At 41.3% G+C, this 13,057-nt stretch overlaps 1 protein-coding gene across 2 annotated transcripts; it reads left to right on the plus strand.

The window, feature by feature from the left end:
• The first annotated feature begins 325 nt into the window (after positions 1–325).
• On the plus strand, positions 326–8,816 carry s100p (S100 calcium binding protein P). Of its 2 annotated transcripts, none has more exons than XM_085775395.1 (6): positions 326–449; positions 3,544–3,648; positions 4,490–4,660; positions 5,362–5,557; positions 7,142–7,717; positions 8,763–8,816. In XM_085775395.1, the coding sequence occupies exons 1-5, from the start codon at positions 355–357 to the stop codon at positions 7,424–7,426; spliced, it is 852 nt and encodes a 283-aa protein (XP_085631521.1). In that variant the 5' UTR covers positions 326–354; the 3' UTR covers positions 7,427–7,717; positions 8,763–8,816. The 2 variants fall into 2 exon arrangements, with proteins under 2 accessions (XP_085631521.1, XP_085631520.1); XM_085775394.1 differs by lacking the exon at positions 326–449 and adding an exon at positions 466–484.
• The last annotated feature ends 4,241 nt before the right edge of the window (positions 8,817–13,057 follow it).

Genomic DNA, 13,057 nt, shown 5'->3' on the forward strand with positions numbered 1-13,057 from the left:
TGATGAGGCTGACGTAGACTCAGTTACTCTGCTGTTATTGAGACCTGACACCTCAGAAAGAGCCACAGCAGAGCATCAGGCTTGACACTGACACTTTGGATCATAATTGGAGGACTGCTCTCTAGATGATGGATCATTATCGACAGCTTCCTGTTTTTCCTCAGTGGAATTTATCATGAGCAACTTCCATTATTCATTGGCAGCATTTTTGAAATATGATGTGGCAATTTTTTTTATCACCTTTTCCTCTGAAACATTTATATAGCCTAGCTGCCTCAAAACTGGATGGTGAGTAAAATTGTGAATGGAATTAACGACCGAGGCGCTGGTTTGGATAAAAGTTAACATGAGCCCATGGATGAAAGTGCTGTGCAAGTTGCCATGTTAAAAGACAACAGCTCTGACAGTCTGACCATTGACCTCTGTCCAACACCACAGTCAGAAATCGGGTGAGCTCCACTACATCATCAACACTTGTGGTGTGGTGAGTGGGTTGAGCTGTGTTTTGTGCTTTGTTTTGACTGTGCTCACAGTGTTTCTCTATTGCTGATGTTAAATTTAACTGAAAATCTAAATGTTCACAATGTTAACATTTGTTGTTTAATTACATAATTAGGAATATAATTCTTTCTTGTCATTTGATTTGAGTGGTAATCTTAACATGATCAATGATATTCATATTTTTATGAAGACTGCGTGACCTCCGTGTTGCCAACCAGGGGTTTGGCATTTAGTTTCGATTCCTGTCTTGAATGTTGATTATTCACTTTCTTTTCCGATACCAATCATGTCATCACCAGTGTAAATTTCAGGGACCTCGAGTTGCCACTGAGCTGCAGCTACACTAAGACCTCTCTGAGGCCTGTGTGAAACCACCACGCAGACAGCATGCATATGTACTGGATGTACAAATATTGACTCAGGCACCCATCAGGTGGTCCATTATTCATGGCCCTATTACTTTCATTGACTGAGCATGTCTGTGTGTGAGTGTGTGTTATGTACTGAAGCATGCTTTTGTCAATATTTATTCTCGTTATGTCGACTGCTCCCGCTTTAGTAACTATAGCGACAACAGCTTCCTGATGTTGTGGTCTTCTGTTTGTCCTGGTTCATGTTGAACACCCCGCCCGCTCATTTCCACACTCTGTCGAAAACATGGATCTAAAATTGCCCGAAATGTGAAAACTGACTGAGCTACAAAGTTATTGGAAATTCTTTGGTGAAGAAATCAAAATAAACCACCACACACTGACATTACTTTACTGAAGTTTATTGAGTGAACAATGCATTTCACATCTGGCTTCTTCAGGTGCAATAGGGTGTGCTAAATACTTCTGGGTCTAATGACCAATCATCCCAGTCCTCACTCTCATGTCCATGCATATCAGCCTGACACAGAAATACATGATACAAAAACAAGGGACCAACAATGGAGAGTTTTAAGATTTTACATATTTTCACAATAGCAACTGTATCCAATTAGTAGAGAAAATCCTATAGCAGTCCCTCTATGGCTCCTCTTTGACTAAATAGTATATGTTATACAAGGTTCTATACTGTATACAGAGCTTGGATTTATGAACTGAACACTGTGGAACTCTATGGACTGAACGAAACACAAGTTTTGAACTGTATCCTGATAAGTAGCTCTGTACAAACAACAACTATACACACATACATATATACACTGAATAAATATTCTCCAAATTTAAGATAGTATTGATTTCAGTACCATGATGTGACATGGTTATTTAGGTTCGAAGGACATGTTACTCTCTAATTTTTGAACTAAAGGAAAATATGAGGAAGTATTACCAGTGCCCTTCATACTGTTACTACCACAATTTGCAAAGCATATTTAAATGTATTTCTTCTAGCTTAAATCAGTACATTGCATTAACAGTAAGTGAATGTTGTAATTGACATGCACTAACCAGCAGACCTTAAATGACTGTGTTCAACCCAGGAGTGTATTATCCAACAGTTACTGTACCATTGTTCTAACATTTTCAAGGTATTTGCATTGGAGGTTGCAAATAGAGGCAGCAAAAGATTTCTCTGTTTGAAGACACACAAGAAACACATTTTAAAGTGCTGGGGTTGGCATTACAGTATATTGTATTATACAAAAGTAGTTTTTCTCTCTAGATCCAGTGACACTGTTGTTTGACCTTCACAACAACAGCTTTTATGACAGATCATTTTTCATTCTCGCAGGAGCCTTTAAACTGTGAAGGAATGACAGTAATGCGTTGCCGACACTGTGTCCACATTCCACTTCATGAGTATGTGGCAGTGGAGTTATTTCCCACAAGTTCACAAAGATAACTCTCTTTAGACAAATATAACAGTCAAAGACCTGTGTGGGTATGCAAGTCAGTCAACACACTCCTCACACATAAATCAAACACATGTCTCTCCGAAAAGAAACGCGGCACACTGCGCGATGCCAGCCTCACACTAATTTTAGCTTCCACATTTTTCCACACTAACAGGCAGACATGCAGGCTGATTGATATGCTGCCACACTACAGGTGTCTGATTGTTACTCTGGACCGGTTTGATCAAACCTCAATCGGAATAAAACACAATGGTCTGAAACTGTTAACAGCCAAGACAGCAGAACAGCATCCAAGGAATTATATTCATCACAAATCTGCACTTCACAATTTACATTCACTGCCAACGCTCAGGGCCAAAGTGGGGAGTGGTGTGACCTTCACAGCAAACAAGGAAGAACGTGTACATGTGGAGGCCAGGCTGGTTAATGGGTGTGTACTATTAACATATCACATTTGGATGTGAGCGACAACAGTTTGTGTCCAGCGTGCGATTAACTAAACCTTAATCCTAATCTCTCACTGTTTTAGGTGTCAAACCATAACCTTACTTTCATCTTATTTCATTTGTCAAAGCTCAACCATACCATAGTTGCCCATGTAGGCTACCAATATTTTAAAGAGACTCAGAATTTTCAAAAATATTAGCCTTGTGTTCTCATTGCAGCGGTCTGTTTCCAGTGGAGGTGTTTTCCTCACTTCTCTGAATTACATTAAATCAGATCTCAGAGCTTGATTTTACATAGATTAGATTAGATACAGCTCTAACACGTGTACATGGAGTACTGAGTTGACACTCTGAGTGACTGCTGGGCTCTTATTGATGACTGATGAAAGAAACCTGTTAAGCCTGCGTTGTAAATAATTATGAGGCATGCTGGATCCGACCTGTGTTGACACATTAACGTACATCTTGACAAATGGCCGGGGTTGTTTTCACCTCTTTGATGTACTCCTGTGTAACTGATATGTTTACCATGACTGTGTTGGAAATGCAATTTAGACCAATATGGTCACTGATCATTTTAGACAGTATCGACAGTGGCTGTAATCAGTTCTTGTCCAGAAAATAGAGTCAAATGTGAACGTGTAAAGCAAGCTCGATTCTGTGATCTGCATCGCCTCTGGTCTCTTTCTACTAGACCACTGGGACAACAGAAGACAGGTTGATGTATTTGTCTTATATCTGTATGTTTCATAGGTGGGTCAGTGCCTCTGGCAGCAGCAGTGGACTACTGTTCCCACATGCCTCGAGGATGTTTCTATGGGCAGGAAGTAAAGCAACGGACGGAAGAAGTGACCGCAGGTATTGAATTCTCTCTCACCTGTGTTTGTTTTAATGCCAATGAAGAAATATGATTGAACTAGAAACATTAAGATTTCTTGGGAAGTGACCTGAAATTGCACATTTTAAATGTACTTACAACTCTTGATCATGTTTAAGAGACTTTAAGCACTGACTTTGAGCACTGTAAATAATTGAAGTGTCCGCGTATGTAAGTGGTGACAGCAGCTGAAATGTCACTGTCAAATGAGTGGAAAGGTCAGGTGATGTGTAGAAGGTGAAACCGTCAGCTGAAGGGTAAGAGAGGACCAGAGATCCAGTAAATTATCAGTTCAAGTGTTGTGATGAAAGCTGATGGAGATGAAGTGCCAGAGATACAGTAGCGGAAGTGTCTGCATCATAAATAGTGAAAGTGTCAGCAATTTCAAGTGCATCACGTCATGCATAATAATAGCAAGAAACATGAGAGCCGTAATAGTAAGGAAGCTCCAATTAAAATTCAGAACATTAGATAAGAAGTACATTGCATTAATTTCAGAATATTAGATGATAATTTTTGTAAGGAAAAAACAGCGTGTTTTTTTCTTTTAGAAAAAAAGACAAAGGTTTACCTACTTGATCACATGATGGTTATTCTGAGGCTGAGGATTACAGGAAATAGTGAAACTTCAATAAAGATCTGAAGAGGAGAGCAGACCGGTATTGTGGCCACAGATTTTGTCACATGTTTGTGATGTTTCAACCAAAAATGTTATGTAATTAAAAAAATATAGGCAAGGTTGGTATCTTATTATTTATTATTACTTATTAAATAAATAATAAGAATAAACTGTCCTGGTCCATCTTCAATGATCTTTTCCAGATCTATCTACCAGAGGATTCGTGAGTATGAGGTCCTGGACAAGAGAAAGACAGTGACAGCGCTGAGAGCAGGGGAGGACAGAGCCATACTGCTTGGCCTCAGCATGGTCTTCATATCTGTCATGATGTACTTTGTCCTGGGAATCACCATACTGCGCTCCTACTCTGACAGGTCACACCGTCTGTGTACAACTGCACATTCACACACAAAATAACGAGTTGCCAAACCCTTAAAGTGATAGTTCACCCTCATGTCGACTAAGAGCTGTGAGAATTTTCAGAGTCCTCCGTTCCTTCTCTGAGTTACGGGGGGGTCCGTGCAGCAGTATTTGTCCATAATGGTTGTGAATGGATACCAACTTTGTTCGTCCAAAAAGACAAACCAAAAAACATCCAAATACCTCCATACTGCTCGTCTGTAATGTCCCTCTTGTATTGAAGCCCCAGAAATTGTTCCGAAAAAAATGTAATAAGTCTATATTTTAAGCTTGTTTGTAGTGGAAGCTCCCAGTGTCTCAGTTCACTGCTCTTCCTGTGTCTGTGCACTGACCGGCGGAACAATTCCTCGTGTCTGGGCTTCAATACAAGAGAGACATTACAGACGAGCAGTATGGAGGTATTTGGATGTTTTTTGGTGTGTCTTTTTGGATGAAGAAAGTTGGTATCCATTGACAACCATTATATGGACAAATACTGCTGTGCGGACCCCCCCGTAACTCAGAGAAGGCACGGAGGACTCTGAAAATTCTCACAGCTCTTAGTCGACATGAGGGTGAGTAGATAATGAGAGAAATTTGAATTTTGGGTGAACTATCCCTTTAAAAACATTATACTACAAAGGCTGAGTGTGAAAACCACTGTCTTCTTCTACAGTGTGTGGACAGATGAGACCAGCTGCACTATTGTGAACTCCACCATCATGTGGGATGTGAACTGTTCGTACAGCTGTGGAGCAGAGTGCTGGAGGAGTTCACGCTACCCCTGTCTCCAGGTCTACGTCAGCCTCAACTCCTCAGGAAAGGTGGTGCGACTGCTGCACAACGAGGAGACTCAGGACAGCAACCCTGAGGTACACAACAGCAACAGCAACAGTAATAACGCTGCTGTTCTCTCAGACATACAGTACACTGGTACATTTAAAGCAGAAGTAAGCGGAATGTTTGTGTTAATATAAGTCTTAAATAATCTTCCGACAGCAATCACTTCTATAGAGTGTTTGGTCTGAAACACGGGTCTGTCAGTCACTCTGCTCTGCTGTAAGCCGAGGAGAAAACTTTCCTTGTATCCTACAACCTTTATCCAATGAGGAGAGAGAACGGCATAAAGGGGCGGTCCTCTCTGTGTGTGCAGCCAAGGGATGCGCGTGAATGTGGTGACGTAGGGACGAGGGCGGGGACTGCTAACTCCATCTGCTGACAAGAAGTTAGCCAAAACCACTGGATCGCTTACTTCTGCTATAAATCATGTTTGTTTTAGACTAAAAGGGATAGTTCAACAATTTGGCAAATTCGCCTATTGCCATAATCCCTATAGTCGTAGGAGTAGGTTCATTACCTTTAATTGTCGGTGCAAGCTGGCAGAGACAGAGGAGAATGGTAGTTTCGCGTTTCCCTCATCAAACTAAATACACAATCCAACAACTCCAAAACACTCACGTGGACAAGTTGTGACCTGCACATTCGCCACGCTATGAAATAATAACGTATAATTATGTAAAATTATGAAGATGATTAAGCAAACACTTGTGTCTGGAATGTAGTTACGGCTTGAATTTGCTTCAAAAACAACTCTGTCTTGTAATGTTACATTATTATCTCATAGCGTGGTGAATGTGCAGGCCCCAACTTGTCCACTAGAGCGTTATGGAGTTGTTGGATTGTGTATTTGATGAGTTTGATGAGGGAAAGGCAAAAGTAGTATCACATGCCCTGCACTTCGCGTCTCTGCCCTGCCGATCTAAAAATAGCTTGCACCGGCAATTAAAGGTAATGAACCTACTCCTATGATAAATATGGCAATGGGTGAATATGCCAAAATTTAGAACTATCCCTTTAAGTTTCACTGATGTGTTGTTACTTGTTTGTGGATTACCATTGCAAGTATTACTAATATCTATGACTGTAATTTTCTAAAGTTTCTGCAGATATTCAAAGGTTGATTTGGGAGTTTTTGTACTCAAGTTGATGTCTACTCACACTCTGCCTGATTAGATTCTGCTCAAGACTATGTGTGTGTGTGTGTGTGTGTGTGTGTGTGTGTGTGTGTGTGTGTTACCTGACAGATCTCATTCACTTGTCATAGTGGGAAAAGCATGAGGGTTATAATGACATTAACAGTGGCTTTGTTCGATATGTTCTTAGGTAATGGGTCGGTCATGTCATAGTATAAAAAGGCCCAGTGTTGTCATGTTTGTTACTCTGCAGCACCAACACACTTCTTTACTGACATTACTAGTAAATATTTTTTAACAGTTTGATGTAATCCACCGCTACACAAAATACCCAGGAATCCAGTGATGTGGTTTCCCAGATATTTCAAACTGTAACCTCATATATGATGAAATCTGGGCTGGACATGCTCCAGTCATATACTGAAAGATGTCAAAATGTTGAAACATCTCTTGTAAGAACCATTGTTCTGTTTTCCCCCTCAGTGCTTCTACATCCCGAAGTGCCGTAAGGACTATGCAGCCACATATTCCATAGTTCAGAACATTTCTGAGCGCCTCAAGTCTCAGCTCACAGTTCAGTGCTTCATTGACCCTACCGACAGGATGGACATTGCCATTTTGACTCAGATCTACGGTCGGGTCGCCGTCTTCCACTCCCTGTTCTGGCCAACCTGCACCTTGATTGGAGGAACTCTTATCATCGCCATGGTGAAGCTGACCCAGTACCTGTCCATCATGTGTGAACGACTGAGCCGCATCAAGAGGTGATGGGCACAAAGGCTTTCAGTACAAAGGTTGTGAGTTCACGAGTTCAAGCAGCTGCATGAGGCCAGATGTTGATGTCTGTGACAGCTGGAATCCTGGCATTTCAAGAAAGTAGCAATGACAATGTAACAGCAGCTAGAAGGAGGAACACAAGTGCTGCTCAGACAGGACTGAGGATGAACTGATGTTGATTTGCACCTTGACACTAATGGAGGTAAATGGTGGTTGAAGGACAGTAATAATCGTTGAAATGATAATCCACACTGTGGTCACTGGCCACAAATATTTGCAAATGTTGGGCTCTGATTTCGTGGCGCAGCGCAGTGGTAATTCCGTCTGGTGCAACACTGTGCGCAGTGAATTTGGCAATTTGGCAGACCGAGGTGCGCTGAGATGGGTGTGACGGCGCAGCAGGGGGAGGTGTCGACAGATTCAGTTTGGTACAGTGACAATTTCGTACCAAAAGGCTGCGCCGAAGGTGTGCTGAAAGCTCGCCAGCTCCAACCTACTCTCGGGTTAGGGGTTAGGGTTAGGGTTAGGGTTACCGCCGGCGCAGTGGTAATTTGGCTGACTGGCGCAGAGAGTGCACACGTCACCAAAACCTCACAGGCAGGTTTCCAAAATGTCAGGCACATTTCAGTGCAATAAATAACAACCACTATTTAATGTAACAATCTGACTGAATTAACACAGCTGAAACTGTGATGCAAACTAACGTAAAACTAAACACAGACAAATGATCATCTCTCTCAGCCAACCGGAAACAGCCTCGGCATCCGGCATCTCTCATCTCAGAAAATTCAAAAGAAAAAAGAAAAATAGAGACGCTCTGCAATGCAATGCGTCCTTTATGCATCTGATTTCATCCTCATTACACATGATATTTGTTTATGTTGTGATCTGTGCACACGGTCTTCATTACACAGGGTTTATAACTTACTAAATGTGAGTGTCTTAGAGAAAATGGGCCGGCTTGTGTTTTTTACATTGGGCAACAGTTCTTGGTATATCAGGGTCAAACCTGATTAACGATATTAGTCACCTCCTCCCAGACTATACTTTTGCTTCATCAGTCTGTGGAGGTCTGTTTGCGTTATCATATCATATCAGCCTGGCGTCACTGTCTCCTTCATCCATGTCAAAATATAAATTGCAGTGCGCCTCGCCTGCTGAATATAAAAGTGAGGAGAGGAGCTCATTTTTAAACTCACTCAACGCCTTCTCTCCTCCCTCTTTGCCACTTGCACTGGTAGGAGGGACGAGGGCAGGACATTGCACCTGGACATACCCTGTTGGCGCGGCGCATACTGTATGTGCTGCGCCTCGCCTATGAAATTAGAGCCCATTGTATTTGAGATAATCATCCTGCATCTGTCTACTGTATAAACATTTTTGAGAAGTTTGCTTATTGCTTTTCTCCAAAATTCAAATTTCACTCATTATCTACTCACCCTCATGTCGACTAAGGGCTGTGAGAATTTTCAGAGTCCTCCGTTCCTTCTCTGAGTTACGGGGGGGTCTGCGCAGCAGTATTTGTCCATATAATGGTTGTCAATGGATACCAACGTTCTTCGTCCAAAAAGACACACCAAAAAACATCCAAATACCTCCATACTGCTCGTCTTTAATGTCCGTCTTGTATTGAAGCCCCGACATGAGAAATTGTTCTGAAAAAAATTCAATGGCTTCAATTATTATTATAACCTTTATTTATTCTCGAGAGACATTGAGGTTGCCCTCATTTTCAATGTCGTCGAGTTTCAAGAGGGACATTACATACGAGCAGTATGGAGGTATTTGGATGTTTTTTGGTGTGTCTTTTTGGACGAAGAAAGTTGGTAACCATTGACAACCATTATATGGACAAATACTGCTGCGCGGACCCCCCCGTAACTCAGAGAAGGGACAGAGGACTCTGAAAATTCTCACAGCTCTTAGTCCACATGAGGGTGAGTAGATAATGAGTGAAATTTGAATTTTGGGTGAACTATCCCCTTAAGTATGAAGCCACAGCCATTTAGCTTAGTTTAGCACTGGAAACCTACTGTAACACATTATTGTAGCTTTTAGGTTTTTTACCGCTAACAATGGAACTCATTGCAGTCACAGTTATTTGTCATTTCCTGAATTGGTTTTATATTGTTGTTGTACACATTACACAGAATCACACTGACAATGGATCTGACTTTCAGAATGGATAAAAACAAAATCCAGTTTATTTGCATAATAAGGGAGGAAGTGAGATCTGACCACAAGTGCTCACTCCAGATGCAAGGGAAGATGCATTTTTAAGCCACCACTGCTGTAAGAGAACTTAGTCAATCCTTTCTAAAGAAACGATGGCTGATGACATGTGTATTTTGCTAAATGTGACATGGTTCCTTTAAAGACAGATCATCTTAAATTGTAGCTTGAACCAAGCTTCAATTTAATACTTAAAGGACAATTCCAGGCGAATTCAACTTGGGGGTGTATTTTCATATCATTTTAGGTCTAAAAGAATGAATCTGAAGATTTTCAGTTTAATCGCTCCTGTTTTGCGGTAGTTGTGTCTGTCCCCACATCGCCACGGCAGCAATGAATGGGAGTGGATGTAAGTTCCGCTGTTTAGGCTGTTTCCAGCCCTCAAAGCCGCAATTTTTTTCCACAGACAGCATCAGATGGCTACTCAAACATGCACCGAGAAGTTTATTTACTTCAAGCAAGCCGACATGTTTGTAAAACTAGATCTAATTCAAAGTCTCCCGGAGTCTCGCGCAAGCCCGAAGTTGCAGTGCTGGTGTACTCGCAGTAGGAGCTACCGCTTGTGTCATAAACACAGGAATATCAACTCTTGACTTGCTTGAAGTGTACATTTTTTTCCACAGACAGCGTCAGGTGGCTACTCAAACATGCCCCGAGAAGTTTTTTTTACTTGAAGCAAGTAAAGAGTTGATATTCCTGTGTTTATGACACAAACGGTAGCTTTTCCCACTGCACCTGAACACACCGCGCACGGCAACTGGGTCTTGCGCGAGACTCCGGGAGACTTTGAATTAGATCTAGTTTTATAAACATGTCGGCTTGCTTGAAGTAAATAAACTTCTCGGTGCATGTTTGAGTAGCCATCTGACGCTGTCTGTGGAAAAAAATTGCGGCTTTGAGGGCTGGAAACAGCCTAAACAGCGGAACTTACATCCACTTCCATTCATTGCTGCCGTGGCGATGTGGGGACAGACGCAACTACCGCAAAACAGGAGACATTAAACTGAAAATCTTCAGATTCCTTCTTTTAGACCTAAAATGATATGAAAATACACCCCCGAGTTGAATTCGCATGGAATTGTCCTTTAACTTTTGTAAAAAAGCTCTGTCAGCCCCTGCTTTGATGTTTGAAAGTCTGTACAAACAAGAAACAGGCTCACTAAACACAGTATCACATAGGCTACCCTTTTTATTTGTAAAGTGAAAGTGAGATCTAATCACACACACACGTGGACCACATTTAAAAGCCAAGTGTATGCTGACAGACTTAGAGATCTCAGATAAGGTCACTTGTGATGAGACCACTGAACTGAGGCACGTTGCTGCCAGGTCTGAACAGGGTCATTGTCTTTCTTCTGAGATTAGACTTTCTGAGGCCTTTATATCCAAACTTTACACTCGTCTTAATGCCTACAGTTACTCATTATTTGATGGCATATGGCTGAAGGATAGTCTGATAACCTCTGTGTCTCCTCGTTTGTTAATTGCCTCAAAGCACATGAACGTGGATGTGTGTTCACTTCTGAAGTTTTCCTCCCTGTGCTCTCTCTTCACATCAGCTAGACAAAGTGGTTAACACAAAAATATGCCATTGGTTGCATTAGAAATGTAGGATTTAGTGATGTGATCCAGAGATTGACCAGGAAAAAAGTTGAACAGTCATATTTCAGTATGTATTTCAGCCTCTGCAGCTTGTTGTTGGTGGTTAGGGTTACCATTCCTATTTAAACTGAATGGTAGGCACAGTAATTACACTGTAAAGATAATGTTTATTAACACACAATAATTTACGCATTCTGAGGATTTTTTAATGAGTTGGTGTCATCAAAGATGTTTTTGATATGGTGTCTGTCAATGTGTTTGGCAAACCAAAGCGGGACTGTTAAGAAGGATGAAAGGTATCATAGTGGAAAAGAAAACATACTAGACAAACAGCTGAATCATTTGAAGTAGATGAAGAGAGAGGATTTCCAGTAACTGAACATTAAAGTGCCTCTCTCCAATGTGTTCTTCTCACTTACCACAGTCATTTTATCTGTTTTCATCCCATCATGCTGAAGCTGCAGGATGGAGGATGGGTTGTATGGGATGAGCCTGTCAGACACTACTCTGCACATAATTATGCAGCTGCTTTTCAACAAAGGAAATGACCTCCCTAGAGGGAAACCAATACCAACCAATTTCCAAATACTGGGTTTGATTTAAACTGAATGAAGCTCTCTCAGTTTCATGTATTAGACCACTGCTGCCTATGATTGATTTGTCATTTTCTCTCCAATGTGTTTTGTCATGTGAATGATTTTACTATCAAATAAACACAATGTGCCTGTTACCACTTCAGGACATTTTTATGAATATATAAAACAATTCATTCATTGTGAATGGTTTCATGATGACTGACAGTATGACAGACCCTGCTACTTTGGATGGCCTGCACCATTAAATAATGCTGTAACCAAGTCACAAAGCCTTCCTATGATAGGAATTTGAAAGAAAGCATATTACTTTTTTTTTACACTGTGAATGAATATCAAAGATGAGCTGTTTATGTTCCAAAAGCAGATGGTGTCTACATTAGTTATTTAGCAAAAGAGAACTGTGTTTATAATACATTTTCATGACTGATGGGACGTATGCTGAAACATTTATCAGTGTCCAATATGTCCTCGCTCCTTTATCTATTCATTGTCCAATGTCAAGACACTTAAGAGCAAATAGAAGTTTAAGGTGTTGAGAAGTCCACTTGAAGCCTTTGGGCAATGGTATGTTTTCCTGGTACAGTAGGGGAGAGCGGGGTAAGTAGTGCCAATTTTCACTTAAATTGCCTTTAAAGCAAGGGGATTATACTAATGTCCCCAACTAAAATATATATAGTTTAGGATGTTGTGCATCCCTGGGAACAATCACTTTGAATCTTTTAATAAACCGTTTCAGAAATATAGCAAGTGGTTTTGTGGCACAACTTGCCCCCTTGTGCAGGGGAAGTGCCATTAGACAGAATACACTGGGGTAAATTGTGCCACTGATAATTGAAGTAAAACAGATAATTTTAATCTCACAAATGATAATGCTATGTAAAAGCAAGACATTCAATACAAAATTAAAGCCAGAAGCGGCGATGATCGGGCCCTCGCTTGTCCCCATGCAGTCGCGGAGGCCTGAGGCACACTGGGCTGTGGCGCAAAGAAACGCCATGTTTTGTTCATCCACCAGGCTACGAGCACAACCAGACTGGGCAGGTGTGTTCAGGGGCGGTCCCTCATCACACATGTTAAGTTTCAAGCAAATCAGTGCCCACTGCCATGTTTCTCCTACACACAGACAGCACTGCCACTGGCACAACTTAACCCAGGCCCTTTGGCACAAATTACCCCAAGCCCAGCATTTTGA

Source organism: Trachurus japonicus, chromosome 4, assembly GCF_045865225.1.
Source record: "Trachurus japonicus isolate A0001 chromosome 4, Traja_1.0".
Classification (NCBI taxonomy): Eukaryota; Metazoa; Chordata; class Actinopteri; order Carangiformes; family Carangidae; genus Trachurus; species Trachurus japonicus.

Coding starts and splice junctions, on each gene's coding strand:
- s100p (XM_085775395.1), top strand. CDS start 355: ATGGATGAAAGTGCTGTGCAAGTTGCCATGTTAAAAGACAACAGCTCT. Junction 450..3,543: donor ACACCACAGTCAGAAATCGG/GTGAGCTCCACT, acceptor TATGTTTCATAG/GTGGGTCAGTGCCTCTGGCA. Junction 5,558..7,141: donor CTCAGGACAGCAACCCTGAG/GTACACAACAGC, acceptor TTTCCCCCTCAG/TGCTTCTACATCCCGAAGTG.